Raw genomic sequence first — 15,193 nt, 5'->3', positions numbered from 1 at the left:
TGGTTTGAGTTATCCTTTCCTGAAATATAGTTTTGATTCACAAAACGTTTTAGTACGTTTATACTCGCCATAATTTGGGATTTTGTGAATCAAAACGTTAAAGGTTTAACATTTCTCATATACCGTCAAATTTATCTATTGAAACATGTTGAACTCTTTTAAGATACCTGATACATGTACTTGTTTTTCAAACAAAAAAAAACTAGAGTTTAATCCGCACGGATATGCGGGTATCCTTTTCATTTTATAAACATTGATATTATCATAATTGTTTTTGAATATATGATTTATATTTTAGTGTTATGTATTGTATAACTATTAAATTTTATTGTTTAAGTTTATTATTACTTTATTAATATTTAGTGATTTGTTTTATGTATTTTACTTTTTTATTAATCACTATTACATTTCCCAGTTCGGTACTATTAATATATACTTTGAAATAATCAAATTAAGAATCTTCTTCAACATATGATTTTTGAAAATATATAGCTGTAGAAATAAAATTTTAACATATGTTGAGAACTTTATTTTTTGTATAAAAGTATTACATAGTTAAAAACAATTTAACCCGTTTAATGGTAAATGATAATTTATCTAATTTTAATAGGTTAGTTTACCAATTTAATATAGTATTGTCCTATTTTATTTATATAATACTTCTATTTTAATATAATATAGACTATAATTATAAATTTATTAAAAAAATAGCATAGAACTTTTTATTTTATAATAAAACTTAATTAATATTAATATTATATTATTAGTTATAAAATTAATTAATATATTATTTTATTATCAGCTCTCAATAGATTTTTCTATAATTGAAAATAAAATTCAAAATTATAGTTAAAATTTGATTTATTATTAATATTCTTATTGATTATTATGTCATATTATGTAATTAATGAAATGTACATATTACGACTTTTTTATGGTAGATAAAAATGGTACTTCTCTTTTAATAGAGAAGATTGTGAAATGATTAACTGATATATATATATATATAATATATATAGCAAATGGTTAAAGATACTTATTAGCAACCTCATGTGTATATATAGACCAATATATTGATAATAATTTCTGATTACTAATTTCATATTTTTACATATATTGTATATACGAACAATGTTAAATTTGTTTTTAAAAAAATCAAGTTTGAAGTTGTTGTTTTGATATACTATGTTATGTTTAGAGTCTATTTTAGTATATTTATAGGTTTAGGTACGTTCTAGAACACTGTGGAGATCATAGCACTAACTGGAACTTAATCGAAACCAAACCCATAGATGAGCATGAAGAGGAGACAAAGTCGATATCCAGAGGAAGTGTGGGGTCGACACACATCCTTGGTATCGATCGATACCCGATACGAGAAGCCTTGCAGGCCGATATCAAGATTTGAGCCCAGAAGTCTAAACAATTTACAAGAATGACCCTGACGAGTTTTGATCTAGAATATATAATTGACACCCGAAGCGAGAAGCCTTGCGGGCGAGATCAATATTTGAGCCAAGAAGACTACACAATTTAAAAGAATGTCTCTGACAATTTTTGACCTAGAAAATATAAGTTGTGTCATTTTTTAGGTAGAAACAACACAAACTAAGATTTAATAGTTTTGGAGAAAAGATCTAAGAACTCCTTCAGGGTATTGTATTGGAACTCTGGTTTTTCTATCTTTATTTAAATTATGCAATTCGTTCAGTTTATCTTTATGACTTGCTTAATTATGTCTGAATAGTTACTTTGTTAGACTTAGGGTTTATGTGGTTATGAAGAATTATTGATTTAGAACTGCTAAGGTGATTAATTAACATCCTTCACAGAATTCAAACTTATTGCTGGCATTCTAGAGTAGCTATCTAGGATCATGACTTAGGAGTTGACAACTACGAGAGTAGGCTCATATCTGATTAGTAATTTTGCTGAGCTAGGTTGTTAGACACAAGTTGTAGTTAGCTGAAAGAATCTACGATGTGCATAAAGGGATAAACTGGAACACACTTTTATGGAATAAAATTTTCATGATACTCAATTCATTTTCATTTTACATAATATTCATCAGTTTAAATGAATAAAAGAGAGATGGTATTCATTTCATTCTAGAAAAAGACAACATTCATTGAGAAAATCATTACATATTAAAGTATTTTTAGAGATGAATCTCTACTTTAGGATCGAATTAATCCATGTCTAATTTGTAATCATCCAAGTGGTTTCTTATATAAAGGGTATGGATCTTTAGTTTGTAAAAATCCATGCAATCAAAGTATTATTTAATAAAACAATTCTACTTCTACTTCTACTTCTACTTTCCCATCCCAAAATATATTATTTCTCTTTCTAAACATACGAGATTGGATAAGACCAAAGGTGAATCCAAATGCAGCAATTGGGTATCATTTAACACCCTTTACAATTTTGAAATCAATATTTTCTTATTTATATATGATTAGTTTAGTGTAATAATTGACAAAATTACTCTTGACACGCCTAAATTTTGTTCCAAACTCCAAATGCACCCCATAAGTTTATAATTTTGTTTAACTTTATGTTACATTATTCTATATTATAATTATATGGAAAATAATTGTTATCCACACGAAATATACTCCATCACATGACCCACATCTCGAAAAAGATAATGTACTATAATCACATGAAAACATCTTTGAACTAACATGTATTATCATCTAACACAAACAACATAGTTGTAATAGCCATAAAATGTATCAAACTTGTGATCTGACAATTTCTGATGATGTTTAACATGTTTTAACATGTTATCACATATTTTTTGATATATAAAATTGTCTTTTGAATGCTTGATCTATGTGTGTTTAATTTTTTTTAATGATTTGGATATGTGTTGTGATCTGTTTATCAAAAATCTATGCATTGGATGTGTCAAATTCCAAATTTGACACATTTTTTAGTATCAAAACTATATTTATGATCTTAACAATATAATATATACTAATTTTGTGATGTTGCTTACGACTGATATAGTTTATTTAGTTTTGATACATTTATTTTGTCCAGATGTGTGATTATTTGGTTGTTTATTATTTTTACTGATGACAATCATTTTCCTAATTATATTAGTATTAGACACCGAAAAAGGCATTATAGGTCCACCACTTGGTAAGAGTACTTAACAACTGCAAAGCATGGAAAAGAGCTAATTAGTTTTAGGGACTTTTGCTGATATTTGTGGAGACAATAGGCTAGATAGTGGGGTTCTTCCAAGTTCTATTCCGCCATGAAATTTATTAGTTTGTACATGTAAATTTTTTTAGAGAAATTTCCTTAGATAACCCTTTTTAGTTTATTTTCACAAAAATAACACTTCAAAGAGAAAAATGAACAAAATAGATTTTATTAAAGGGTAAATATGCATTTATATCCATAGGGTTAACTAATCTAAGACCTAGGGTTTAGAGTTAAAAGGTGGGGTTTAGGGGATGAATTCAAATTTTTTTAAAAAAATATTAAAAATTTCAAGATAAAAAGGCTATTTTGATCATTTTAGGGCTACTTTTACCTGTTTATAAATATTGTACATGTAAAATTTTTTACCTGTTTAAAAATATTGATATTTCAGAAAAAATTTGCTTGACATTTGGCATGCAGTTGTATCATTCACGGAATTTTGAAGTTACCAAAAATAATATATTCCAAGTTCTCCTATTAAGTTTTTGTTCAAAAGAGGTTAGAATGTCTTACACTTATGCTAGTGAACTTAGAGTTATAGGAAACAACTATCATTTATGTTACATTGATTTTTCCTATCTAAATTATCTACCTAGACATGTTACTCAATCACACATGATATAGCTACATTACAAATAGTTTTTTCGGTTTTTAAGTCTATGTCTTAGTATGAGGATAGCATAATGATGTTACCATCTAATGTTCTCTTACTAAAGATTGAATTCATACAAACATTTTATAACAAAATTTCATGATATTTTACATATGCTATTAGCTACTTGATATATTTTCAAATTAATTTATCGTAAGTGTTATTCAATACAATTTTTCATATAAACTGTTTCTTTTACCCATACAAATTAAGATAATGAATACTATTGGATTTCAGTAATCAAATTAAGATAGAATTGATCAAATGGTTATTTTCTTAATTTTTGTAAATAATGTGAATTCTAAGATATAAACTGAAATAGAAGGGGTACTATCATGTATCATGACATGCGCGCGTGGCTTTCACCAAAAAGGCCTTCGAATGGTTATTTCTTATGTAAGTGTCACGAACTCCACGAGGTAAATCCTTACTGAAGTTTCAGCATTTAATGTTTTCATATTTGTACCAAAAGGTGTTCCTCATTTTAAAGAGAATCTCTTTGTCATTGATTGTGTCTTAAATGATACTCGTTACGTTACTATTGAAGCTCGGTATATAAGACCATGCTCTCTTCATTCTCTACATCTTCACCCGTTTCTCATAATCTGTTGTGAAGTATAAAATGAAGAGGTCAATAGTTGCAAGCTCATCCCAGTTACCAAATGCATCTGTCAAAGCATTTCGCATCAGGATGGAACCTGTTGCGCCATATTCACATAGCATGATGGAACTGCCTTATCATACCTCAACAAGCAATGTAAGCTCATTATGTCCTTGTTCTCCGTTGTTTTCTCTTGAATTAATTTGATTTCCGTGTCTTTAAATGTTTTGGTTTTGAAATGGATAGACTGAGGCACTTTCGTCACTAGAAGCTGTTCTAAAGGTATTTTGGAATAATCAGTGGGATCAGCTTCAATACTCCACAGGTGACTAATAATCATGACATATCCAGAGAAGCTAAAAAACGTTATGGTGACTACTGAGTACCTTGACTTGTTCTGTTGACTCACAGGATTCACCTGCTGTTTGCCACTATCTAGAGTCAAAAAGATTTTGAAATCTGATCCTAAAGTCAGGGTATGATAACATGAATGAGTTTCGTTAAAAAAATTGGTAATTAATTTTTTTTAATGGATCTGATAAATGTGAGTTTTCAGATAAGCAGGGATGCGCCTGCACTGTTTTCAAAAGCATGTGAATACTTAATTCTAGAGCTAACATTACGAGCTTGGATGCACACTCAATCATGCACTCGTCAGACAATACAGCATTGTGATGTCTTCCATGCCGTAAAGAATTCAGAAACTCATTATTTCCTGACTGATCTTGTTCCTTTTGGACCATATTGTGCCACCCATCAGGTTAGCAATCTTACATGGTGAATTAGAAAAAAACAATCACCCAATATTGTATTTATATTTGACTGAAAATTGCATTCGTAAAGGAATAATTTTTGTGCTAATTTTCTCTATTCAGGGTGTGCTAGAACATGCAGAGCCTGAGAGAGTGTTGCCTCCTGTTAAAATGATTTTGCCAGACATGAATGTTGCAATCGATATGAACCAGATTGAGCAGGTAAATTAGTATACAGTTTCATTGATATTACCTTAAACCAAACATTTTAAAGTAGTACTAAGTAAAATTTCTACCCAGTGCAGGAGACTCTGATAGCCAAGCCATCTAGCAATCATAAAAATTTTGATCTCAACTCTATCTCCTGGTATTCTTATGTAACTTGTAATCACACAACAACTGCACTAATTCATAGGATTCTGCTTGTGCATACATTGTAAATTGAGACAAACCAATATTATATCTATAAACTAATGACTGATGCACAATTTATGAACATATTGTGTTTGTGCATAGAGAAGAGCAACTGATATGAAGTATCTAAGCATATCCATTTGCGAGTTGCTGTATTTTGATCATCGAGTGTTTTAAGTTTGATATTATGTTGTTTTAGAGCTGTTAACTGATACTATTGGTTTCTTTTGGAAGTTTCTTTAATGAATGAAAAACAAAGTTTTAGAGCTGTTAACTGTTACTGTTGGTTTCTTTTGGGATTTTCTTTAATGAATGAAAAACATAGCTAATGAACCTTTAGACTATAGCAAAGAATATTGAAGAATTTAATTGTTACAGCTGAATATTTGATGCATACACCTATTGTTTTTTTTTTTTTTGGTTTTTCAGTGAACATGATTCTGATGAAGCTACTCAGCAAAATATACTTAGCTGAAGAAGTAAAAAAAATGGAAGAAGATCATCCAGCACTATGTTCCCGAATAGTACCTCAGTAAAAAATCATAAAAACAATAATGGTTTAAATAAGCTGAGTCACTAAACTATGTGTATATTAATAATAGTATAATGGTTAATATGTCTTTGATAAAAAAAATAATATGTATTATACCATTAATAATTTTGTTTCGTTTGGCTTGTTTATAAGGAAAACCACAATAAAGAACTTCTGTGACAAAAAAAACTTGAACAAAAAGCTATCATTACTCTTCATTAACAAATCATATTTTACGAAATTGTGTCGTCAGTGATCGGTTTTCCTACATTAAATATTATCAGTTATATCTAATTAGCATTGTAGCATTTGATAAGTTATAAGAAGATTATATTAAAAACATTCTGAAAATATGATTTGTTATAACTAAATTTAGAATAAATGTTGATATAATAATATATATATATATATATAATATATAAGTTGAAGATCGGTGCCTTAGGCGGTGTCAGACTGTTCTTCTTTAATAATGTATGTCTTGCACATAGTGAGATTTTATAAAATATTATAAAATAAATATGTGATTTTATTTTTTTTAATAATAGAAACTATATGAAAAATATATTTTAGTGATTGCAAAATATATAGAAACCTTGACCATCATCTTGGAACTACACAAAATAAAATCTTTTTTTCCTCTATGAAAGGTAGAGTAAGAGAAAGATTATAATATGGTTTTCATAGAAAGATTTTTAGTGACTTATATTTATATTGTTGAACTATCTAAGATCTTCTAAAAATATATGTTGAATTTTTGATAATCAAACAATTCAAAGTTAAAAAGTAAATTTTAATATCTTTCATTATTTTTCAGTGATTGTAATATTATAAACATAATATATATTTCTCTGTATAATGTTACTTCCGCGAAATCACAGAGAAATTCCTAGTTTGTATTATGTGAGAGAAAACTATCCAATTTTACAGAATGGCCCAAAAATAGTTTCGGGAAAGGACAAGATGAAAATCAACCGAGAAACATATGATGGCAATAAACTTAGAAAATTTAGAAAACAATGAGGAATTTTCAATAGAAAAATGTTACGTGTTTAAATAAAATAGTGTGTTAAAGTAATTATATAAGGAATTACGACATAAATGTGTGATTATTGTGATATAGACCGAAGAACACATATGGGGGTAGTTGAATATACAAACTTTGGATATCTAACGGAATATATTAAAGAAACATGGTGAAAGAAGGAACATGCATGTTAAATGTTTTAAGAGAGAAGGAAAAGATTATTAGAAAAAGAGGCTGAAAAGATGACTAACACGAAGAAGATGCTGAATAGGTATTGAGAAGTTAATATTATAATTTCATATGTAATTCTATCAGCATTTTTAATTATTTAATATTTTTCAACTGCACATAAAGTTGTAGAATATATAAGATTTGGAGATCCAAAAACATTACGATGACTTTGCAACTGGAATGTATCATGCATCATATTCAAATGATTGTTATATATTTAAGATTGTTATGAGTTAGACAATATAATAGTTATAAAATTATTTTGTTAAAAATTAATTACATATATCATTAAATAGTAATTTTCCATTTTTAAAATCTTAAAAAAAAATTGCAAAAGTTTTTTGATAGTAATGTTATTTTTAATATTGTGATATTATGTCATGATCAAAAATATATATAATAAGAAAAAATAAAAAATAAAAACTATTTTTCAAAAATTATTTTCAAAACTATTTTATATTAAAAATTATATTAAGTTATTTAATAGTAATTTGTTTTTAAGATTTATTTTTAAAATCCTCAAGAAAAAAAAGATTTGTCAGATAATTTATTTAGTACTAATTTTTTCCTTTTTTAAAATCCTAAAGAAAAGATAATTGTGAAATATTATTTAATAGTAATCTTCCTTTTAAAATTTTTTCATATGTTAAAATTTATCATGATTAGTAAAATATATAATAAGATGATGAAACAGTTTTTTTAAAAGTAATTTTTAAATTATTTAATTGTATCTTTCTCTAATTTCTTTAAATTTAAAAAAAAATATTTGTCAAAAATGTATTTAATACTAATTTCGTTTTCTAAAATCTAAAGAAAATATAATTGTAAAAATTTATTTGATAGTAATTGTCCTTTTCTAAAATCTTAAACATAAGAAAATTGTAGAAGAGTGTTTAATAGTAGTTTTCCTTTCTTCAAATCCTAATAAAAAAAAAGATTTTAGAATAATTATTTCAATTTTCTTATGTATAATCAACTTTTCCTATTTAAATAGTTAATTTTCTTATGAACTATAACTTTCATAAACCAAAAGGAACTAGAATTATTCACATCTATATCTGTGATTAGGCTTTTTCATATTTTGTAACTTCTCATAGTTTGACACCAAACATAATATCAAACGAGTTATTCTGCATGCTCTTTCACATCTTTACGTTTTTATTCTCTTTTTGGAGTATCTCATGTTGATGAAATAATTAGATATCCTAATTTTCACATAACTAGATATCCTAATTTTCATATTAAACTGATGTTGATCTTTTATTAAATATATAATTGTCATGATGTCGTAGATTAATTATTTCCACAATTATACTTAGGCGTGTGTACATGTTGCTGTACGTAAGTTAATGTGGACATTATGTTTATGTGTGATTATGTTTATGTGTGTTTGCTTTTATCGATATATAAATTGGTTATGATTATATCATGCTACTAAAGAATTTAAATATAGAGAAAACTTTGTAATCAAAGTTGTAGATCATGCTACTAAGGAATTTAAATCAAAGAGAAGAACTTTACAATAGACAATATTACTAATAACTCGACCTAGATAACATGATTATTGAAGAAGAAATCCTAAGTCGAAGTTATCTAGAAAAAACAGATTTTATTCCTAGAATACGTCTCATACCAACAGATGCAAGATATCTTTTCAAACTGAAATGATGTAGTTTCCTATAGAGTTAAAGTCAAAGCTTAAAGTTTGGTCTATACATCCCAAGTCTAGTATTAAAATTATACATCACACTGTCGAGAGTCAATACAACTACAAAGCTTCAGACTTTTAAAACATAACGACAATAGTGTATTACAAAATATTATATATCAAAAAAGTTTTAATAATATATGATATATAAAGAAGAGGTTAAAGTCACATCATGGATGCTAAATAAACACATTTGATGTTTTCTCTAGCAATATATTTGATATTTAGCTAACTATCAATAATACATATTGATTGGTGTTGTGTAATTTTAAGCAATAATAATATAGAGAGTTCACCAGTTCTACAACGATATAGAGAGTTCACAGTTCTATTTGTTTCAATTAAATAAGACTAATATTTAAAAAAAAAATAATTAAAAATGAAGTATTTATTAAAAGTAAAAATATAATACACTATTTGGAACACCATGATTACTAAAATAGAAATATCAATCAAAATTTATGTAAAAAAAATATTATTACGAAACATAACCAATAATACTGAAAAAATCGAAGAACTAATGTGGAAAAAATATTTTCATTCTTTTTACATGTTCTTGAAACTAAAAGATTAAATAAAATCCGTGCAACGCACGGGTCCAAATCTAGTTTCATATTAAAACTATAAAAAATACAACAGAAGTTAAGTTTAAATAATATTATTATATTAGTTAATTTTAAAACTTCAAAATTTATTGACATAATATATTGAATATGTGATATATCTTTAATAAAAACTTCATGCATAAAAAAATATAGTGTTATTTTAATATTTGTATATCTTCTATTCTCTTTAACTCATTACTATTAAAATTTGGATTTTATATAAACTAAAACTATGATTTTATATTTTTATGAATTATGACAATGGGTTTTTAAAAAAAAAAGCGGAAGCGTAATTCCAAAACGGAATCGTAAGCTTCCAACGTGTTTTTTAAAAAGAATATTTTGGAAAATATTTTGGAAGCGAGATTCCGTAAGCTTCCACAAGGTTCCGATTCTGATTCCAAGTGGGAAGAGGACCTCCGATGAAAGCTTCCGTGCAACTTAACCTAAAATTATAGTTTTCAAATTATTGAAAAAACACAAATATAACAAAAAAATCAAAACTTTACGATTTAATAGAAAACGTAATTATATTGGTTCTATCGGAAAATGTAATTTTACGGGTTGCGAGAAAACGTAAATTTTACGGTTTATCAGGAAAACAAAATTTTAAGGTTTTGGCAGGAAAACGTAATTTTACAGTTTTGGCGGAAAAACGTAATTTTACAATTTTTGATGGAAAACATAAATTACGATTTTGACATGAAAAAAAATATAATATTCGGTTTTGGCATATAAACTTAATTTCTCAGTTTTGGAGGGAAAACATGTATTTCAATTTTTGGCGGAAACACACAATATCTCGATTTGGCGGAAAACATGATTTTTCGGTTTTGGCGGAAAACTTTATTTCTCTGTTTTGGCGGAAAAACGTGATTTTCAGTTTTGGTGGGAAACGTGATTTTTTAGTTTTGGCGGGAAAATGTAACTTCTCTGTTTTGGCGGAAAACTTAATTTCTCAATTTTGGGCGGGAAAAACCTGATTTTTCCAGTTTGGCGGTGAAATGTGATTCTCGGTTTTGACGGAAAAACGTAATTTCTCGATTTTTACGGGAAAATATGATTTTCTCGGTTTTGGCGGAAAACATGAGATTTCTCGGTTTAGTAGGAAACTGGTTTTTCTAATTTTGGCGGAAACGTGGTTTCTCGGTTTTGGCTGAAAAACATGATTTCTCAGTTTTGTGGGAAAACATGATTTCTCGGTTTTGGCGGAACAACATGATTTTCTCGTTTTTTGGCAGGAACCGTGATTTCCGATTTTGGCGGGAAAACATGATTTGTCAGTTTTGGCGGAAAACCATGATTTCTTGATTTTTTGCACGAAAACGTAATTTTTTTTATTTGGTGGAGAAACGTAATTTTACGATTCTTGCAGAAAATATAGTTCTATAGTTTGGCGAGAAAAAAATAGTTTTGTAATTTTGAAGAGAAAATGTATTTTCAAAATTTTTAAGAAATAAAATAATTGATAAACATAATGGGTATTTGTTTGGACTTTGGACCATTGTCCAATATAAACCACCCCGATAATGTTCATAATTGAAATGGTCCAATAAGACTATGGACGGGCATTCGACAGCTCTATCTCAGTATAGTATCTACCATACACATACGATGCGTTTATTTCTTCGTCTCAAAATATATCTACCATACACATACGATTCGTTTGGGACTATTCTATCTGGATCCATAGAGAGTACGAAATCTCCGTTGTTAACATCAAGATTTGTTCACATTATTCACATGTCACATATGCGCGCATGTTGATGCGTTTGGTATTATGTTGCATCCAATGGCTAGGCCATTTCGCATGTTACAAGGTACAAATATATTCTGTCCAATGTGTCCTATTGTCAAAAAGAGAACATTATATAATAACTGAAATGTTCACATCATGCATATGTTTTTTAAGAATAAACAACGCAACTTGTCTAATATTTGTCAGTATCCTATCGAGAAAATTACTATATTCACCTTAAATGTTGAGGACCAAGCTTTTAAAGACATGGCTTCCTGTTTTCTCTTCTGCGCCATTCCTTTATGATGATCTTTATCAATGGTACAAAGTTTTCCATCATCTTTTCTGAATAGCCAAAAATGGTAGAAGTGACCGTAATATCTTCGAGCACAGTTCAATCCAAAAAGTGTCCACAATTTCATCTCTCCAATAGGTATGCAAGGTGCAAATTGAAACGTGGACCGACCCATTTACACAAATATAAAAAACTAGACACACGACCCAATCTATCTTATTAAAACAGAAACATTCTCTTGGACCTAACATTTATTTTGTAAGTTTTTAAATTAAATACACATTTATACTTTATAGTTAAACTTACATTAAATCACTAATGTTTCTTTCTTTATACTACTATCTATGTTTCCAAACAATATATTTATTTTCTTTATACTACTATCAATGTTTCTAAACAATATATTTTTTTACTACTATCAATGTTTCCAACAATAACAATAATTAATCTTAGTTATTTTATATCTATCATTTTCTCTTTAAAATTTTGTAGAAACGTTAAAATTTCATAATTGCAAAATAATGAACTTTAAAATTTGGATTATAAGACTACAAAATATGAAAACTTTACAATTTAGTTAGATTACATATCGGTCATCCATCAGTTCAATCGATTTAGTCTCGGGTTTTAGTGATTTTTTAATATGAATATTTTAAAAACCTAAATTGAATTGTCAGATCTCCGGATTAACCGGTAATAATCACAATCGGGTTGAATTTAAAAACACTGATTTAAAATGAAAAAATATTTTAAATACACACTCTTTTAAAAATTACCAAAAATATTTTGTTAAGTTATTAGTGAATTTTTTCATCGTAAAATATTCCGCGCTTCCAAAGCGCGGGTCAAAATCTAGTGTCCTATATAAAAAGAGAAAACATTATATATAATAACTGAAATGTTCACGTAATGCATATGTTTCTTAAGAATAAATAAGCAACTTGTCTAATATTTGTCCGTATGCTATCGAGTAATTACTATATTCACCTTAAACGTTGAGGACCAAGCTTTTAAAGACATGGGCTTCCTGTTTTCTCTTTTGCGCCATTCTTTATGATCTGAAATACCCAAAATGGTAGAAGAGTGAACCGTGATATCTTTCGAGCACAGTTCGACCCAAAAACATAAACGAATCTAGTCAAGCAAAGATTCATCTAACTCCACATGATCTTGACCTTCTTTATCTTGATCGTGGTTTACAATTATAGCTTTCATACTCCTCAGTAAACATAAACAGGTATGAAAGCTATATTGTAAATCACGATCAAATTTATGGAAGCATTGGTTTATACATTTCTCTTAGTATCGACTTTAGGGATCATTTTTTTCGCTTATTTTTTTTTCGGGAACCGCCTACAATTTCAACTAAAAAATGAAATAATTTTTCATTCTTTTCATTGACGTAATCAGCCTCCAAATAGTTGGAGGCTGATTACGTTACACTAGTCCCCGTGTTCCTCGAATGGATCTCTTAGTTGTTGAGAGGGTTGCCCAAAGGCAGTATATAGAGCATACCAGTAAAACTTACAAGTAACCCAGATATAAAAGATGGCGACTAGAGTTGCTGTTTCCATTATTATAGAATTGAAAGACCACAATGGATCTATGCTAAGATCGTTTATTTACAACGGAATGGTATACAAAGTCAACATATCGTAATGAATACAAAATAAGATTTATGGCTACACAAACTGTTGAAGATAGTTCTAGATCTGGTCCAAGAAGCACTACTGTAGGGAAGTTATTGAAACCGTTGAATTCTGAATATGGTAAAGTAGCTCCTGGATGGGGAACGACCCCTTTGATGGGTGTTGCAATGGCGCTATTTGCGGGTATTCCTATCTATTATTTTGGAGATTTATAATTCTTCTGTTCTACTGGATGGAATTTCAGTGAATTAGACTGAGAAGAATCTTGAAGTCCTAGCTTTTTGTTCGATACAAAAAAGTAAAGTATGTAGGTCTAAAATTTTTTAGCCTGTTCTCCTTTGGTAGTTCGACCCGCCGAAATTTTTTTTTTCTGCATTGTATTTTCCGGAATATGAGTGTGTGACTTGTTAGAATTGACCCTATGGATAGTACAGAGAAGGGGGTCTGTCATCTTTATCAAAGATGGTTTTACTTCGTCGGATATTCATTCGAGTATCTGGAGCACGAAATAGATCAAATAGATCACAAAGTTTTCGAAATATGATTCATACTTAACGCTTAGACCTCGTAGCCGGACTTCTTTCCGTTCTATCTTATAAATTTTCATAAATCACAACTTTTTTTCTGCTTTTAAACTCTTATTTAGATCAAGGACAAACGCTTCTTTGTTTTTATGTTTTTAATCATTTATAGCTCTTTTTTTTATTGAATAAGTGATGATCCAATGGTTCTCACTCAGTGAACTTTGGACTTTGAAGGTTTCATTGAATTATCGTGGTTCTCGTATGAATCTGAGGTTTCAATTAATAAGTAGGGGTCTTAACAAGAAAATTCCTATCAATAATAAAGAAAACAAGAAGAAATACGTATTCCCATTCCATACAAATACCAAATAAAAAAGACAATAACGATAGGTAATCTAGAAGATTCAAGAGGCCTGTAACGATCAACACAACATAAAGACGTATGAGCTGACTTGAGTTTTTGGCATTTAAACCACAAAGAAGAGCTTTCGCATTTTGACTCTTTCATATTTTTAATAATATTGAATGAGAGAGAAGTTTAAAACTTTATATTACATATCCGTTTCAATCAGTATTTGGGTCTTTTTTTTGTTTGAGCTGTACGAGATGAAATTCTCATATACAGTTCTTGAGGGGGGAGTAACCTTGGTTTACCTATCTCAATAAAGTTTATGATTGGTTCGAAGAACGTCTGAGATTCAAGTGATTGCAGACAATATAACTAGTAAATATGTTCCTCCGCATGTCAACATATTTTATTGTCTAGGAGGAATTACCCTTACTTGTTTTTTTAGTACAAGTAGCTACGGGATTTGCTATGACTTTTTATTACCGTCCAACTGTTACTGAGGCTTTTGCTTCTGTTCAATATATAATGACTGAAGCTAACTTTGGTTGGTTAATCCGATCAGTTCATCGATGGTCGGCAAGTATGATGGTCCTAATGATGATCCTGCACGTATTTTCGTGTATACCTCACCGGTGGTTTTAAAAAACATCCGCGAATTAACTTGGGTTACTGGTGTGGTTCTGGGTGTATTGACCGCATCTTTTGGTGTAACAGGTTATTCTTTACCTTGGGATCAAATTGGCTATTGGGCAGTCAAAAATTGTAACAGGTGTAACCTGACGCTATTCCGGTAATAGGATCGCCTCTTGTAGATTATTACGCGGAAGTGCTAGTGGTTGGACAATCCACTTTGACTCGTTTTTATAGTTACACACTTTGTATTACCTCTTCTTACGGCTG

General features: G+C 28.8%; 1 protein-coding gene across 1 annotated transcript; it reads left to right on the top strand.

Moving 5' to 3' along the window:
* The first annotated feature begins 4,493 nt into the window (after positions 1-4,493).
* LOC108853486 (nuclear transcription factor Y subunit C-10) lies at positions 4,494-5,815 on the top strand. Its single transcript, XM_057008182.1, has 6 exons — positions 4,494-4,628; positions 4,719-4,797; positions 4,884-4,948; positions 5,029-5,232; positions 5,375-5,446; positions 5,741-5,815. The coding sequence occupies exons 1-6, from the start codon at positions 4,494-4,496 to the stop codon at positions 5,813-5,815; spliced, it is 630 nt and encodes a 209-aa protein (XP_056864162.1).
* The last annotated feature ends 9,378 nt before the right edge of the window (positions 5,816-15,193 follow it).

Source organism: Raphanus sativus, chromosome 4 (genome assembly GCF_000801105.2).
Source record: "Raphanus sativus cultivar WK10039 chromosome 4, ASM80110v3, whole genome shotgun sequence".
NCBI classification, from domain to species: Eukaryota; Viridiplantae; Streptophyta; class Magnoliopsida; order Brassicales; family Brassicaceae; genus Raphanus; species Raphanus sativus.
The sequence above is the reverse complement of the archived record's forward strand: the minus strand, read 5'-3'. Positions and strand labels throughout refer to the sequence as shown.

Coding starts and splice junctions, on each gene's coding strand:
- LOC108853486 (XM_057008182.1), top strand. CDS start 4,494: ATGAAGAGGTCAATAGTTGCAAGCTCATCCCAGTTACCAAATGCATCT. Junction 4,798..4,883: donor TCAGCTTCAATACTCCACAG/GTGACTAATAAT, acceptor GTTGACTCACAG/GATTCACCTGCTGTTTGCCA. Junction 5,447..5,740: donor ATATGAACCAGATTGAGCAG/GTAAATTAGTAT, acceptor GTTTGTGCATAG/AGAAGAGCAACTGATATGAA.